An 18,820-nucleotide genomic window follows, 5' to 3' on the forward strand; every position below is an offset into this window, starting at 1 on the left:
CTTGTTACCACTCCCACAAGAGGGGAAAACATACTGGACCTGATCATCACCAACATGGGGACTCTATGCTCCAGACCAGAAGTGTATCCCTCACTGGTAAGATCAGACCATAAACTAATCTCACTGGATATTCACATCCTGCCCAGAAAACCACAGTGAAAAACTTCTCTAAAGCAAATTTCACACTCCTCAAAAGCGGTGGAATCCTTCCAGACTGCAGAATCCTTTATTTCTATGAACACCTTCAGGAATGCATGGATCATATCCCAAATAAAACCAAGAGTCTGGTGGACCCCAGCCATATACAAACTATACAATAGAAGGAGGAAGCTACTAAATGATAGAGCAAAATCCCAAAAGGGAAGGCATCACTGATCAGTATTAGCAAAAACTACGGGCACTCATAAAATTGTCTAAAGCCAGCAAAATGGCACAGGACACTAAGGATAATCACAAGGCTTTCTTTAGTTATGTTAGGAACCTGGGTGGTAATTCCCAGATATGCTCAGAATTAGTCCAAAATGACAAAAATACACTGAACCCACAGACATTGCCAACATCCTAGCTGACAGGTTCAAAGGGCAAATATCTATCCCAGCAGCCCTGACATCTCAGATGCTCAGGTAAGAGCCGCCCTCTCCAAAGCAAAAACACAGCATCAATGGGACCAGACGGTGTCCCGGGCTGTGTCCTACATGAACTCCAAGAAGAGCTAAACCCAAACATAAAACTACTGTTCAATCTCAGCCTTACTACAGGATATGTACCCAAAGAGTGGCGTACAGCAACAGTGGTCCCTCTCCATAAAGGTGGTGCCTCAACGGATCCTGGAAACTATCGCCCATAAGCCTGACTAGCTTGGTCTGCAAAGCTATGGAAAGGATCATCATGGACCTCATAAATAAAGATATTGGGGACCTACAGACACTGGATCCTACCCAGTTCGGCTTTGTTAAGGGCAGATCCTGCCTCTTAAACCTGGTTGATTTTTTTGAAACAGTCACCAAGGCCATTGGGAAGGTGGTCCACACAGCCTACCTGGACCTCGGGCATTATAGATAAGCTCACCAGCTTAAATATAAACCCCTATGTCACTAGATGGGTTGCAAACTGGCTCAAGGACAGAACCCACATGGTTAGAATTGCTGGAGCCATGTCAGAAACCAAACCAGTTACAAGTGGTGTCCCACAAGGCTCAGTCCTGGGACCTCTCTTGTTCGGTATATATTTCTCGGAGGTACAGGCTAACACGGAAGGACTGTGGCTGATCAATCGACTCTCCAGCCGACACAAGCATCCTACAAAAGGGCCTCATAGAAACAGACAACTGGTGCCAGAGCCATGGCCTCAAGCTAAATGCCAAAAAGTGTATAGTCATTCCTTTGGCAATTACCACATAGGTGGTAATCCATTAAGTACGGAAGAAGTAATTAGGAACCTGGGGACCCAAGTTGATAGCAATCTCTCATTTGACAACCACGTGGCCAAAGTGGTTAGAAAAACATTTTATATAGCCCACCTAATCATGAAGGGATTCACATCTAGATCGGGGAGGTCATCGTGCCTCTTTACTCATCCCTCATCAGGCCCATAATTGAGTACAATGCCCTTTTGGGATGTACCTTACCAGACACCTGCAGCAACTGGAAAGACCCCAAAAGTACCTCACCAAGAGGATCAAAGGGCTCAAACAGATGCCATATGCTGCCCGGTTAAAGAAACTCCAGCTCTACTCAGTGGCATACCACCTGTTCAGAGGCGATCTGTGCCTGACGTATAAAGCCATGTCCAACCCGAATTAATGGACATGCTGCACCTCAGAAAATCCAAATCCCATAGACTTGAACCTCAGCACTGAAATAAATAGGACATGCTGGAGGGACAGATTCATAACCCAGAGGCTCCCTTCACTCTGGAATAAAATCTCAGTCCAGGTTAGGCAGAGTCCCTCATTGACTCTCTTCAAGAGGAATCTTGATGAGTGGATGGGAGATCAGGTTTACCCGGGTATCACTTCTGTGTCACTGTTAGACAGAGGCACAGTATACTAACCTCGAAAAAGGGCATAGCAAAATTCATTTAAAATGGGTGGCGAAAGCCAAACACATTCTGGCTAGGCTTATAAATGCCCTAGGGCAGATAGCCTAGTATGAACCTATGAACCTATGAAAAGAGTTATTTGAGGTGGTTGGGGCACCTTGTAAAAACTTTCCTTGAGTGACTCCAACTACAGATGTACCACACTGGCCACTGGCAGGAAGCTGTGATGCAAACTCATAACATTTAGATGTAGTATATCCTCTAGTTTGTCTTAGAATTCTGGATCACTCTGCTTAGGTTGTCATCACTGTGACTTTCAATGGGAAAAGTAGTTTTAAAATGATGGATAAAAAGAAAATGTACTTTGCATAAGTACACAAATGCACTTTTCTTGGTCTACATTTCACCTTATCAGCTGACCAGTAAGCTGTCTCCTAATTGTCCCTACCATAAGTACCACAGTGATGGACCTCCATTGTTCCTAAATCTGGAGGATCTGCCTTCAATATAGAAATGCTGCCTTGAGGATTCCCTAACTCCTGGGGTTAGGTACACACCAGGCAAGTAGTGAGACAAGCTGGTGGAGAAGCTGTCAACCTTTCATGAGGGGATTTTTCACCAGCCGAACTCCCTGTCCCCATGCGCAGACACAATATATGTAGGCTGAGCTGGGCAATGGGACACCATGCTGAGCACATGGTAGGTCATATAAATATTTTAATTTAAAATATTCTACATATACCAATGAAATATATCTTTGTAAATACTTTAGTTTATATTTTGTTTAGCAATTTTGTTCCTTAAACTGAAAGATGAGACTAGTATAAAATGTGTAGTAAAAAATAACTCTGCATGACAAAATTGTGTGATTGTTTGTACTGTAGCTTGATGTAGCCTTAAGGTCCAGTAGTACAAAGACATAAAAGCTCAACTTATCAATCAGGGAGACAGACAGTGTGTTGCTAATTCCAACTAACCATCGGGGGTGGGGGCTGGTGGACTAACTCATAGCACCTGGAGTAGCACAGTGGACCCCCACCCAAAAAAAATTATAAAACATATAGCCTGATATACTTTACCAAGGTAAATAAGCTTTACTTAGTAGATATAATGGTAAAAATAACTGAGAGTATTACCTCAGTAGTTTAGATAAACTAAAACTTTGTTGGTTATACGAGTGACATTCAGACAGACTCTTATGTACAGTGCTTCTATACACAATTTACTCACTTTATGAAACCAGTATCCTTTTATATCAAGCAAATTAGTGTTAATATGTACAAAATAACTAATGGTAATGCAAGTATCTGCAGTAAACTTACATTTTTATTTTATTACTTTCAGCAACAGCTTGAGAGACTGAAGTTCAACAAGTAAATTCTTTACAGTTTACAAGAAAAACAACAATAACAAGTGCAGACAAACAGCACTTGGACAGACTATCAAATGCAAAAGCACAGTGACAAAACAACAGAGCTGATATTTACATGTGTAACTGAAGACCAGCATGAAAGGAATGTTGGGAATTATGGGACACATCTAAAGTGCAGGAAAATATATCCACCACCATAGAAAGTGTACTAACCTGTGGCAGAGCAGATACATAAGTGTAGTGTCGCACTTTATACTGGAATACAAATGTCATTATCTTTCACTCACAACTTGAAGCAATATATTCAGACAATATAAGCAGTGAGCTAATTCGTATTTCATCTGCCAACACGAGTGCAAACAAAACTAATAAAATGTGCCTTGCAAGTGTCAGACCCCAAGTAAGACGATGCATGGATTACATTATAATAAATAACTGCAACTGAGTGTGTACTGACTGACTACAGTTTAAGTTGCAGAGTGCTGAATTAAACAGAAATCATTGCATACACAACTGTTGTGTTACACATGGATGCTCATAGAGCCTTGGAAAAGGAATTGCTGTGAGAAAAGGAGGAACATAGGTCGCCACACCCCCACAATGCATTGTAAAACATCTTGCATTTGTAATGCAAATATTTGCTCTTCTGGCTGATTGGAAGTATTGACCACAACTGAAAAAAGGCATGAACTGCCATCATAAAGAAGGCTAACAGAATGATTTTAAATAAGGAAAACACTTAGCTCATGGGACAAAAGTGATAAAACTTTACATGAAAATAAAACAAAAATAAATAAATACAAATGCATAACGCAAACCACGTTCTTGATTTTGCTTTAGTATAGCAGTGGTCATGAACATATGCAACCTTTTCAAGCATGAACATTCTCGTTGGACCTTTTTCTACTATCTCTGGCAGGTGTTGCTTTTATTTTGCCTCTTGACTATTTAATAACTATCCATTCCATCATCCATTGATGTCAGAGACATTGACCGGAGGGTCACAGTGTGTTTGCAGTACTGCAGTTAATCCAAAACCTGATATTGTTAAGGTATGACAACAATTTAGCTGTCACTAGGATCTGAAACACAACTATTATTTACAAAAATGCACACTGAATGTGGAGGAGAAAGTGCAGGGAAATAAAGCTGCTATAATATGTACTAACTGGTACAACTACATCAAAACAGGGACATTTGGGAAATATTTTTCCTTTCACATTTTGCCTTTACAATAGCTGCATTTCAGTTCAATGACAAAGTAATGAGTATACATACTTTTACCTTAATTTCAGAATTATACTTATGATTAAAGTTGTTTTAAGGAAATATGCTAAGAGACATGCATCAGTAATCATGCATTTTTAGGATAACATTGCGTTGTGGTCACATTTTATGGATATGTGATGGCACAGTAAAGGTAACGACCTAGTCTGCTTTCAGAGAAAAATATATCATAATTAAAAATGAATAGAATGCATGTAGAAATATTGTGTTCCAAGAAGGTAATTCATATTATGGGTTGGCTAATTTCTCTGTTTTTTTTTCTTTTTTCGTGTATGTCACTTGCAGTACTAATAGCACTTTTTAAGTGCATCATCCATTTTTCCCCATGCCATTTCCATTTTATTTTTCCACCTATTGCAAAGAGTCTCTTCATCATCTTCTCGGACCGCTACATATCCCATGTAGGCAATGAGGCCAATGCAGAACAGATGCTTGAGGTGATCACAAAGACTTTTCATGACTTTGCGGTCCATTTTGGAACACTCTAGATATACCTTAAGAATCGGATCGCTGAAAATCTTAGGTCTCCCCATTACACTGTCATAGAGAGTGTGGAGGTGGCGTTCAGCACCATCCCTAACGTAACTCTTTACAAATGTCTGTTTCTTACGTTCTCTTTCTTCAGGCTCAGCCTCTATAACCTCCATGTATGCTCGAAATTGGCTTTTAATCTGCTTTTCAATGTAATAGAGCTGGTTGTCAGCAGTTTCCTTTGGAATTCTATTAAGTATTTTCTTATTTTCATTGGAAATTTTGTCCAAGCTCTCATTGACCATTTCAAATCCTCGTTTCAGATCACCAGCCTCCTCAACGTCTATGGTGTGTGACACAACTTTTATAAGTGATCCTGCCAGCCCAAAAATGGGGTTAATCACAGCTGCTGCAGAACACAGCCCTGCAACACACTCCAGGGCACATTTTACTCCTTTCTTGAAGTTCTCCAGTGCTTGTTCATCTTCAGACATTCTGACTGAAATTACGAGGTCAGCTGACCAAAAGGTGTCACTGTTATTAAGTCTAGCTGTTTAATAGTCACTGAAAAGAGACATAAAAAGGAGTTTAGAGAGTGACAGAGTTAAATAATTTAACATTCTGTAAATTAATATATGAAAAAACATACAGGCAATAATTAACATCATTTCTGGTGCAGGAACTGTTTAGCTGGTGCCATTTTCCTACACAAGCATCAGTGTAAATTATTTTTTACTATAAGTAAAGTAACGAAGACATGACATCCTAAAAATGTAGCTGTTACTAGCTCTGCAAAACAGAAGACTATAAGGAACTTGTGTAACTGTGCATCTTTTAAGCCTGATGCCATTAAGACTTTTAGCCAGCATCTTCCTTGAAAGGGTTAAATACAAAGCAGTTCAAGCTAAAGCATTTGTTTTAACAGAAGGGACTAGTGTTTAAGCAGGCCGGGATAGAGAGCTGGCTGATAGTTTGTCATCTTTGTATTTGTGACCAAGCAATATAGACCTTATCATACCTAAGCACTAGTACTACAGATTTGGTAGAAAAAACACATCACCTTAACACAGAGGTGTCTACTTTGGAAGCTCAAACTTTCAAAACTTTGAACTTTTATGATTGAGACCATAAGATCAAAGTTTTCAAACTTCAAACATTTTAAATGGAGATCACCGTACAGTGCAGAATGGGATATTTACTCTTTACTGTAGTGTGATCTTGGAGTTGGTATATTTAATTAGCAGGAGGTGTGGGGGGGTGCAGGGGTGCTTGCCCCCCCTGCATAAACATAAAAAAAACTTTTATTTTTATTTTTTCATTGAAGTTTTAAACTTTCAAAACTTCAATGTTTTGGTCTCAACCATATGACGTTCGAAGTTTTGAAAGTTCGAGCTTCCAAAGTAGATCTAACACAGAGAGCATTCAGTGGCTTGATTCACCATAGGAAGCTTTCTGTAAAAGCGTGTCTACAGCACTTCTGAACAGTAGTTCCACATTACTTGGGTATGGCTCTTGTCTTTATGCTTCATTTGGGTAGTGGCCTGGGTGCATACATCCCATCTAAGGCTTTAAATGGGATAAAAGTCAGAGGCCACACTTTAAAATTCACTGAGATGATTACACGTAGGCATACAGTAAAATATATGCTTATGTATGTCTTTCGGCTTTTCCCGGTTAGGGGTCGCCACAGCAGAACTCCGGTCCGCACATGATTGGCAGTGGATTTTACGGTGCTGAGTTGCCAGCCCGACGCCCAACCTTCAACGAAGGCACGCCCATTCATGCTCGCACCTACCTGCATGTCTTTAACGTCACTTGACCGTGGGGAGGGCATGCAAACTCCACACAGAAGGCGCTCCAGCCGAGAATTGAACGGGAGAACCTCTTGCTGTGAGGTGACAATGCTAACCGTTGCACCACCGTGGCTTCACAGTAACATATATGCTTATAATAATATAAATACCACCGCAGGTCTCCCCTGAAAAGAGACCACTAGCCTAGGATAAATACATAAATAAATAAATAAAATAAAATAAAATACAATATAGTACAACATGAACAAATGGCCTCTACTCAATGGATTTACAATAAATAATTTAAAAAGATTCCTGTATTCTGTTGACAGTTTAGAAAAAAAGTTGCTATCAATAAAACTGCAATTACATTTGAGGATGATACATGTGTGAAGTCTGCTTTGTATTACTTAAGAACTGTGAAGTTATAGTCTACAGGTCATCTACAAGTATGAATTTGTCACAACTTAAACATTTTTCAGTCAACATCAGACTTCCTACATATGATGATGTGTACACTTTGATTGCTCTAAAGGCATTTTTCGAATGAAAAGCCCCATAACAACCAATCATGGTCATTAGGTTAAACTCTACAAAACTAGTACTTTTAGATGTCAAAGGAAAATTAAATGGTGATTTACATTCTTTCCCTTAAATATTTAGAGATGCCTTTCGACTAAGTCAAGACTTGTTTAAGCTTGTAACTGATGGAATGTTTTAGCCTCTTTATACTTGTAGCTTTTTTGAAAACAGATATGGGGACTACTGATGGGAATCTCAGTCACAGTGCTACATGTACCAATGGTCCTGTCTGTTTTGCTCAATATCCACTGTTCCCCGATCATTCTGTCATCTATGCTAGGCTGCCAGCACTCTCAGTCTGGCAGTGCAGACAGCTATGTCAATGATGCTGTGAGGGTGAGAGGGAAGGAGACTACAGCATCATCCATGTTGCCTTCAGGGACAGATACTGGATGGGATGTTGCTGGGTCAAGGCCTGCCTCCAACAGTACCCAGCACTTGGAGTATACAACAGATGGAAGATTATAATGGGTATCTTGCTGGCATGCCCCAGCTTATTTGTAACATGCCCTTCTTAATGCTGAACTCCATTACTCTAGTCTAGTCCATCAAGGATCCCATCTTCACCATGAATCATAGTGATTAACAAATGCCCCAGACAAGTGCCCACACCCTTCCCCTGAGTGAGATATGCAGTTATCCTTTGTCATTCCTTGCCCCTTAGTTTCAGCAACTCCACAGTCCAGGTTGCTAATTCAACCAGGGTAATTTGGGTTGCACTGAGGTTTACATCAAGACACCAGACAGGCTTATACTAACAGTTGTAAAGACTTAAATATGGGGAGGGCACCATGGCGCCAAAATAGAAATAGATACCTAGACTGCGAGGTCAGGTGACCTCAGTGTAGACTGGAGAGTCTGAAGTGTTAAAATGGAGAAGCAGCTATAGACAACACTCAAAAATTTAGACAGCATCATAAGCAACATATGGCCTTGTTAAAAATAGTTGACAAGGTTCAGGACCAAAAAAAAAAACAAAAGTAAAAAAAAATAAAAAAAAATCCAGCTCCAGTGCCACAGGATCACCAAACTTTTAATAAATTAAGTGATTTCTCTCACAATGATTTAAGGTTTCTTCTGAAAAAGACTTAAATTACTGTAAGATGAAAGTGCTTAACTTATTCAGTGATTCTGCTGTAGTGGGACTGGATTTGTTTTTCTATATGAGCTGGCAGTTGTAAAGGTGGAGAGTGAGCATCTCAGCAATCTGGTCTCTAGAAGATACAAGGCCATCTCATCTTGAGTTTACAGTGGCAGACTGTGGAAATAAGAACACTGCTTTCTATAGCAGAAGACATGGCAAAGAGAGCAGAATATACAAAAATACCCTGTGACAACCTACCTCTGGATGAGTAATCAAGGAGTCGCAATCTTCACCACAGGCAACAGTGGGGACACATTCACTGACAGGATGACAAGTGCACATACAGTATTTCCAGATGCAGCTCTCTGCATCAAATGCAACTTCCCTTAAGAGCGCACAGAGACCACAGTCAATCCAGGGCTGGTTTCTCACTCTTCAGCCAGATCCCCAGTAAGACTCCCCACTGGCACAGCTATAGAGTAGAGATCTCAGCTGAATGACCAAGCCAAGACCTCCAGCACCCTGTCTGTCCAACCAGTGCTTCATACTCCTGCTCAAGTAGCTGACACACAATCTTTGAGGTTTGATTTACACACACACACACACACACACACACACACACACACACACACACACAAGGCTGGCACAGGTTTACTAGCTATAGCCCCTGTTTCCCAGACTATATGGTAGTTTTCACTGCCATCAGTCACTCCTCGACAGCTACCTTAAGGCCATTAACAAAGAGTGACCAATTTTACTTTGTCATATTAATATTAATATTAATACAAATAGTAGTTTGACCAAGAGCAAGGCTCTTAGGAGTGGCCTGCACAGTTTTCACCAAATAAATATGCAAGTACTCTCAAACCTTAAATATCTCTACACAGATCAGCCACAATGAAAGGTTTAAATATATTTAATAATAAATAATAAAGAGCAAGACAATACTAAATATGTATTCACAGTGACATCAGAATTCAAAATGACAGGAAATATTTAAAATAATTTTACAGTACAGACTCACACAAATATAGAAAAAAAATCTAAACTAAGCTAAGCTTCTCAATATTCCTGACTATATCTAAGAGAATTATTATACACTAAAAAATTACTAATAAAGCAAGGCAGATGCGGTGAATGATTCCTGTTGTTACCAGGTCCAAGACAGAATGCAGAATGCTCTCTCTCACTGAGAGACTTCTCAGATTAATATCTAAAATATTACTGCTGGGATAGCTTGCAGAATGACATTGTTTCTGGTCATCTGACTTCTAGATCCCAGGCCAAAACCTTCATTGCTAGAAGCTGGCAGCATTTATCATGTACCTGTAAAAATATACAGACAAAGGCTTTTCCTCAAATCTTTGGCAGATGCTGGAAGTCACAAAAAATTGCATTCCATCATGCTTCAAAATTAGCAATTAGTTCACTCCAAGAACATTACAGAAAGGTTCTTAATACAGACTGTGTGTCTCTAGCTGCATTGAAAACTTGAGAGATGGCTTCTTAATTGCATAGCCTATAAAGTAATTTGTTGTTGTGTCTTTCGGCTTTTCCCGGTTAGGGGTCACCACAGCGGAACTCCGGTCCGCTAATGATTGGCAGTAGATTTTTACGTGCTGAGTTGCCAGCTCTGACACACAACCTTCAACGAAGGTACGCCCATTCACGCATGTCTCCACACAGAAGACGCTTTAATTTTAGACATTTTTCTAACGTTTGCTGGACTGAGGTTGACCTCCTGTATTCTAGTTTCCACTGTTAAAATATATATACATTTACACAGTTACAATAGTGCATGTGCATTTCTGTTCTCTTCCAGTAGGGCACACTTTGGTTACATTTCAAACACAGCACTTTGCAAATACCTTTTCAACATACATCTGTACAAGCAGTTTGACATACACATAACATACAGTTTTAATACATTTGTAACACAAGCATCTGGTATAAATCATTTTGATATTCACCAATGACATATACAGTAATTCTTTACAAAATTCCAGCTAGCTGTGCTGGCAGTATTTTCTTTTGTCACACACCCTATGAGAATACTGCAATTGTTTGGTTAAATGAGGGGATGGACTGTACAGACACATTATAATTAATTCAAAATGCGGTAAAGGAAATGCAGGACTTGATTCAGAGGTACAACTTGCCCATTAGATGGGTAAGAGGAATGAGTCCCAATAAGGATGATGCATGTAAAAGCAAAATTCCATAGCTTTACTACCAAAGACTGGATTCTGAAACAAGCAATCTGAAACGAGGATTGCTGTTAGCCAGGTAAAAGTCAAATGAAACGGAGGATTTCTACTGGTCTGTTTATGGAAACAGGGCTAGCTTTTCTTCTGTGATGTGTCATTTGAGACAAGCTGGGGGCATTGTGAAGCTATTGTATCCAATGATATTAAGTACAGGCTGGTAAGGAAACCTCCATTATTACAGATCTATGAAAAAAACTACAAAATACTGTAGAGATGCCATGCTTGGGCAGGTCCAGTGGTGGGAAGTGCTGGAGAAGCATAGCTCTCTGGCCATGCAGAACCAACTTAATGCAGGAGGAGTGTGGAGGTGCATTGCACCAGGATGGCATAGTGTAATTCAGGAAAATATTCAGGTATCTGTAGGGGGAGGGGGGTCTGTGGTGAGAACTAGACTATACTTGTTTACTGAATTACTGAATAGCAGAGCCTGTGACAGAGAGGAGGTGGCCTTTATACTGATGCTGAAAGATATTGTTCAGAGATGAAACCTGTGAAGCAAGCATGAAGAAGAAGCAGATGGAGTTGAAGAGGTGGTGGATGATCAGAAGAAAGCAAACTGTAATGTAGGAAGACATCCAGAGAGGTCATATGCTCTAGGAAGAGATGGGAAAGCTACTAATGGGTCAGCACTAATTACTAAATGAATAAGATTCAGCCTTCTCTACAAGGGTGGTACACATCTGAGCCAGCACTCAAGAAAAAATAATGAGAAAGTGAGAATGGTGTGCTGATAGGGTGGAGAGAGAGAGAATGCATGACTGCTACTGAGGTTGGCTCTTTCTTTCGTGTGTTTTGCTTTTTTTTTAATCTTGTTCCAAGGAGAGAGGATATGTCATGAGCAATAACAAGCAAGGATGACGTTGATAAGTCTGTGACTATCCTAGTTAATAAGGAAAGGGAAAGTGACAACTTATGGTAATGAAGGGAAGGTCAGGGGATGGGATGCCATTTGGCTTAAAAGGTAACTGTTTATTATGTAGTCATGAGGGACCAGTTGCAATTAAAGTTGGGGATGCATCCTTTGAACACTGGCCAGAATCCTCATGACTGTAGACTCCAGATATTAAGTTACTATCTCTGGACTAGAAATGTATATGGTATAGGCAACCAGGAAGTGGAAATATTGATCACGAAAGGTTTTGAATTACTGGATTTTCTTTGCTGGATTTATGTTATGAAAACTGTGCAAAATAAGAGGGATTAGAACTGTGAAATTATTGCAGGGGCATAAACACAAACATGTCTGCTTCGAACTGAGAGAAGCAGCTAGTTGAAAGCAGCAATAATATTGTGAAGAGCTTTAAATGTGATCAAAGTTGTGGTAAACAATACTGGTTTATCAGCAGGAAATGAATAGCTGAGGTGGATAATTGTATTAGCTTACTTGGGGACATTTGAAAGTTGTGCTATCTTGATTCTAAATAATATGTAAGAAAGTTGTAAACTCTAGCTGTGCTTCACAGGGTCAAAGGTATATATTAGGCTAATGACCACCAGGGCCTTTATAAGCCTAGCTATGCAATCCAACCCAATTATGTCCCTTGTATAATGGGCATTTATTAGGAGATGGAAATGTTAATTAGGAAGTTTCTAGAGGTTATATGTGTGGGGGGGAGTATGTTATATTGGGGGTTACTATCTGCATCTTTCTATCAGTGACATGAGGACCAGACCCAGGGTGAATTTCCAATTTCCTATCCATTGGTTAGGGTTACATTTAAATAGGGTTAGGGATGGACACTGTTTCACACAGATGGGGAGCCTGCTTCAGAACACGTGGATCATTTGAGACACATTTGTCTCGCCAACAGTCTTATTTGTGGCACAAGCAAAATTGTAATCCTTGGATCTAGTGATTATGGTGCTGTTCATTTTGTCGATGTGCAAAAAGTCTTTCAGAGCTGGATCTGAGAATGCCTTGTATGCCAGACATAGATTGCCTCTCAGTAACCTGTAGGAGACAGAGTACAGAGACAGGGCTTTAAGGTGATCAGTATAGGACAATGTAGAGTCTGGATTCTTCTGTAAGGATCCTTTGTGGGTATTCTAACTATTGCACATGTCTGTTCAGGTACATGCTGAAGGAGACATTATACTCAATCATGTGTCAGACAAGGGACACATAAATTGGTACTATGACTTTCTTGGACCTAGATGTCATGCCCTTACTTATAAGTTGGGCAACATAGAATGGTTTTCTTACTACCTTGGCAACATGTTGGTCAAAGGCTAGATTACTATCTACATATGTTCCCAGATCCCTGACTTCTGGGTCAGCTCTTAGGGGTATCTTATTGATGGAGTAATTAGCCTGGGTGTCATTTTTTCCAAGAGTCACTATAATGCATTTCCTGGCACTGAGTTTTAAACAGTGGGTTTGGCACCAATAACTTGTTTCTGTTAAACCCTCTTGTAAGATGTTTGTGTCATGGAGGGAATCATCTGTGAACTTGGTCATCCAAAGGCCCTTGACATTAGCCTTTACCTTAGAAAAAGGGTCTATATCATGTTGTAGAAGTTTTACAACTTCAAACGTTATATGGTCGAACCCATATATTCGAAGTTGTAAAACTTTGAAAACTTAAAATAAATAAATAAATAAATAAATAAATAAATAAATAAAGTACCTGGTAGTTGTAAGCCCCCCCCAGTCTTTAAATATACCAACTCCAAGACCGCACTACAATGCAGTACAGCGCGGAAAGGAAGATTTGCCTTTACTACACTGTAACATGATCTCAGAGTTGGTATATTTAATGAGCGGGGGTGTGGGAGGTGCAGGGGGGCCTGCAGTTTTTGATTATTTTTATTTTTTTTAAGTTTTCGAAGTTTTATAACTTTGAACATATGAGTTTGACCCTATAGCGTTCGAAGTTGTAAAACTTTGACAATTTGATATAGACCCTCGGAAAAGTGGATGCCAACTAGCACCAGTCCCAGCATGGAGCCCTGAGGTATCCAGCTGGAGGCTAGTCTCTTAGTGGTGGTGATATCATCAAGCCTGACTTCCTGAGTCTTGTCTGTGAGCCAGCTGGCAATACAGTGATTTATGTAGAGTTTTATGCCCAGTTTGTTGATTTTATCAGCTGTACCTGAGTGGGATATTGTCTCAAAACACCTTTACCAGGTATGGGAAGGTGGTATACACCATTTTCACCTCATCCATTTCCATGGTAACCTTCTCAAAGAAGTCCACCAGGTTTAGTAGGCATGACTTTTCCTTGACACAGCCATATGGGGTGGGTCGAGTGTCTGAAGGTTGCCAATGTTTTTGTTGATCATTTCCATGATAATATATTCCATGGCTTTGCATATTAGAATAGTCAAACAAACAGGTTTTTAGTTTCCAGGGCTGGTTAATGGTCCGCCTTTGTGAAATGGGATAACACTGCAGTCTTTCATTCTCATGATACAAAGCCTGTTTTTAAGGCTATAGTTGAAATATGACTCAAGTAATCTTGACAGGTCATGTTTCAAGCTTTTAGGAGGCATCCTGAGTATTTTTGCCACACACTGAGATGGTGTTTTTGGCCTTATCAAGCTCCATCAGGATCTGGTCCCTACTAATTATTTGGAGAGTTATGCTAGCAGGTATTTCATGGGTGGAGGCAGGGGAGGAGTGCAGGGTGAAGTTTGACCTGAATTTGTTATCCAGCAAATTTGCTATGTTGCTCTACTCACTGAAGGTGGTACCATTGACCACCGGTTCGATACACTAATGTGTGCTGCCTTTGAGGTTTCAAACATAACTATAGAAAACCTTATGGTTGTCTTTAGACTGTGAGGCAACATTGACCTCATAACTGGCCTTTTGGACTTAATTAGTTCTCTTAGTTTCATGTTTAGCTTAATTAGAGAGCTCCTATCATTATTGGAGATGCTGTTGCTGATTTTAGCCATGACTTTTTTCCTTTTCTTATATACCCCATTAAAATTAAGATTCCACCAGCGTGGTTTGTTGTTAGAATTTGTTTTGGGATTACTTGTACTCACTACAGCAGCCTCTTTACAGCCATTGAGATGGTCATACAGGTCTCTGTGCACAATTCCGCATAGGTTGCTGTGAACTTGGGGGTTGAAAGGGGCATTGAATTTTGATGAACTATCACATAATAGGATGTAGTTTGCTTTGGAACTGCTCCTAACATTTACAAGGTTTGTTAGGGTTACCAAGTTGATTTTTATTTCAAAGGATACAGCTTTGTGACCCAATCTCACCAGTAAGAACATCAGACGGGGGGAATGCAGCACTCTCCATATTGATGAATTTCACGTCCAGTATGTTTGAACCTCTGATGGGTGTGCTCACTACCTCTTCAAGGGTATTTCTGTTAATAATATCCTGGAATTGTTGTACCTATGAGTATGAGGCATTGTTTCCCAGTTTATAGAGGGGGAGTTAAAATCTGTGATGAATAGTGTATTTGTTTTAATGGTGAGTGTCTCCAGTAGGTCTTGGTAAGAGCTATAGGATGCTAGGGATGTAGAGGGTGACCTACAGCTTGCTAGGATATGGTATGAAACTTTATCTATAGTAATTTGCACATAGATAAATTCCAGGGCAATGTCTCTTTAACCAGTGTAGAGTTATGTTTACTGCTAATACAGATTGAGATTCCTCCACCTTTTGTCCCTATCTGTGTAGCTGATGGTCTAAATGTGTGACAGACACAGAAGCCTTCCACTGCCAAAGTACTTCCTGCAAATTTAAACCATGTCGGTAGGTTAGCCAATTTGACATTGCCTAAAAAAGGCTCTAAGATGGTGGATAAAGTTTTAGTCAATATTTCGAAGCCTATAGGATACAGGTGCAGACCATCCTTTGCAAAACAACCTAGTTTTCTAACCATGTCCTCCCATGCTGAAAAATATTGAATCCCAGCAAAGACAGCAGAAACTAGGCCAATAACTGACGTCAATCATTTTTGTTCGTACTGTGGCATCATCCTTGGGGAAGGTAGAATGCTGCTCAATGCAAGGCACATACATGCCTGAGACACATATTCAGAGAGATCAATAATGTCTCTCTTCATATAGACCAGGGAAAGATGTCTCATGTCATTAACATCCACATGGACTATGATACCATCATAATGGTACCTGTGGTGTAGTGACTTAAGTGTATACGTAGCTTGGCGGATCCCAGCTCCAGATAATCAATGACCTGTTATCTTCTCCTTGTTTAGTCCACTGACTGGGGCATCTGTGTGTCATACAAAGGAGTCCCCTATGATAAGAGACCTGGGTAATGAGTTGGCTTGCCTTATGAGATTTTGCTCTTGGGGTCCACTAGGTGCAGGCATAAGTGTATTCTTGGGTGTTGCTTTTGGTGAGTGCTTTAGAGATTGTTGAGTATAGGTGTTGCCATTTATAGGGTTAGGGGGTCTTTGAGCTTCAGGAAGATTGTTTTTTAGTGCCTCAGCATAGGTTAGTCTATGTGTGTGGTGGACGTAGTGTGTGTTCTTGACAGTTTTCTTTTTATGTGAGATTTCTGCCTCCAGTGAAACTGTGTATATCTCTTGCATAATGTGTTTGTTTCTTTGAGGATTAAATGCCAGTCTGTGAACACGATGCAACTGCTACATTGTCACAGGATGCCCGTATGTACCAAGCTGGCTATGAAGACATTTGGAAATTGCATAGCCATGTTGTCCAGATCTATATTTGGGTGGGCTACTGTACCTGTAGGTCATGTACTCAGGTGGTCTCTGGGGGCTGGCACTAGACACTAGATTAGACTGTGCTAAGATTTGATAGTACTACTGTTTAATTTGCTGGGGACAATTTGTAGTAAGGGAAGCTTACTCAAGTGCAATACTTGTTTTCTGGGTGGGGCCATAGTATTATGCATATATGGGAAAGTACTTATGTGGGTTACACAACAGTGGCTAGGCTTGTATAGGCCCTAGGGCTGATAGCCTGGTACCAACCTATGAACCTATGAACAGACATTAGCAATGAAAGAGTACTGTACTGTTTTTATTTATTTGCTTGACTGAATTATTTACTTTTCTGTGTCTGTATTTATATATTTTCTGACCAATGGTTGAATCTTTGTTTCCTGATCTTTGCTGAATTTTTATTTCTGTTGTAAGGCATTTGGCACAGCACTTTAGCTTGGACTAACTGGTTCCACACAGGGGGTCCTTTACAGCTCTCTGGGGCAGCAGGGAGTTTGTGGTGAACTCATTCCAGGGTGGAAAAACTGGTCAAACAGCTTCTGTGTTATTTGATTGCCTCAAGGTGTGGCTTTGGAAGGGTCTTTTATTTTGCTGGTATAAAAATATTACCTTTGTGTGAATTTCTGCTTATCTTGCTAGAAGCTCCATTGTGCCTGACTGAGAGTGTTTCTTAACTGATCAGGAATTACAGAGCTGACATAAGTATATTTTTTGCACTTTATCTAACTGTTCAGTGTTTCTTATCAGTAGTGTTTCTTATCGGTACTGCACTGTTTTCACTTTTTTGCTTAACAGTACTGCACTGGTTTTATTTATTTGCTTAACAGTACTGCACTGTTTTTATTTATTTCCTTGACTGAATTATTTACTTTTCTCTATCTGTATTTATATAGTTGCTGACCCCTGGCTGAATTTTTGTTTTTCCCTCACCCAACTGCTGTTGTGATCTTAAAGTTGGTGGCTTTGATCTTAAAGTTGGTGGCTTTTGCTGTTGCCCACCCCTGCTGTAGATTTGATCTGGGACACTCCTCCCAGTCCCATCTCATTAGCTCATTCTACCTAACACAGAGATTATTTGGGAAGGCCAAACCCCTTAGTTCTTTAACATTGAATTATCTTCTGGTTCTCCTCTCTCTCTTTCCACTTTACTAACAAACAAACAAGAAAGAAAATGTTTAGCTGCTTTTACTGTATTCGTGTTTCCTCTTCCTACTCTGTTACTTCATCTTGCTTTTTCTGTTATTTGCTGCTGCTTGTTCTCTAAAGTGTTCAATTGCATCTTTTCTGTTGCATTTATTACTGCTTGTTTATAGCCTGTTTAAACTGTAAGTGTTATTCTAAGCATCTTAGTTTTGGTTTAAGCACTTGGACTTTAGGCCTACCCCTTAGCTCTCTCTGGCCTTTCTCCCTCAGATTTTGACAAATATGGATGGACAATTTCCTACAGTTTCTCCTGCCAGTCTGGTTGATATGGGCATTCTGAGACAGTGTAGCAACTGCTTCATGTACACAGACAGCCATCTACTACTACCACCTTGGAACACAATTTGCGAGAGATGCAATTACATTAGGAACCTAGAGTCTATGCTGTCTCCCTCACAAACCAGTATATTTGGCACTGAGAAGGTTGTCAACACAATCACTACACCTCAGACACCACCCACACCTACACAACACCCACCCACATATATGGAGGTCCTCAACAAAAACAAACTCAAACAAAGGAGACCTCCGAGGCAAGAACACACGCGATCGCCGCAGTCCTCCACATCACATGCCACACATAGTTCACACACCTGTGCCTCACAGCCACTAAAGTTTAGCCATAAACCCAACATATCAGTCATAGGAGACTCAATTGTGAGACACACAGATGCGCCTCTCACCAGGCTGGATAAGGAGAAAGTCATGGTTAGTTGTCTATCAATGGCCAGAATCTGCCATATCACATACGCACTCAGGTCTCTCAACAATGGGTACTATTATGACTCTGTCATAGTCTATGTTGGCATGAATGACCAGAGATGTACCTCCCTGGACTATATGAAGAGAGACATGATTGAACTCACTGAATATGTGTCCCAGGCAGGTATGTCCCTCACCTTAAGCAGCATTCTACCATCACGATGCTGCCCGACTGAAAGAACTCCAGCTCTATTCAGTCTCATACCGCTTGCTCAGAGGTGACCTGTGCCTGACATATAAGGCCATGTCAAACCCAGATTTGATGAATGAATATACCC

At 40.3% G+C, this 18,820-nt stretch overlaps 1 protein-coding gene across 1 annotated transcript in view; it reads right to left on the reverse strand.

The window, feature by feature from the left end:
• Nucleotides 1–3,348: 3,348 nt before the first annotated feature.
• Nucleotides 3,349–18,820, reverse strand: part of LOC122794189 (protein rapunzel-like) — a 91,433-nt gene continuing 75,961 nt past the window's right edge. Inside the window, exon 2 of the mRNA XM_044062403.1 lies at nt 3,349–5,734. Coding sequence (XP_043918338.1) covers nt 4,987–5,664 — 678 coding nt within the window. The 5' untranslated portion in view covers nt 5,665–5,734 and the 3' untranslated portion in view covers nt 3,349–4,986. The remainder of the gene's footprint in view (nt 5,735–18,820) is intronic.

Source organism: Protopterus annectens, chromosome 2.part1 (genome assembly GCF_019279795.1).
Source record: "Protopterus annectens isolate FY-2018-M chromosome 2.part1, PAN1.0, whole genome shotgun sequence".
Lineage (NCBI taxonomy): Eukaryota > Metazoa > Chordata > Ceratodontiformes > Protopteridae > Protopterus > Protopterus annectens.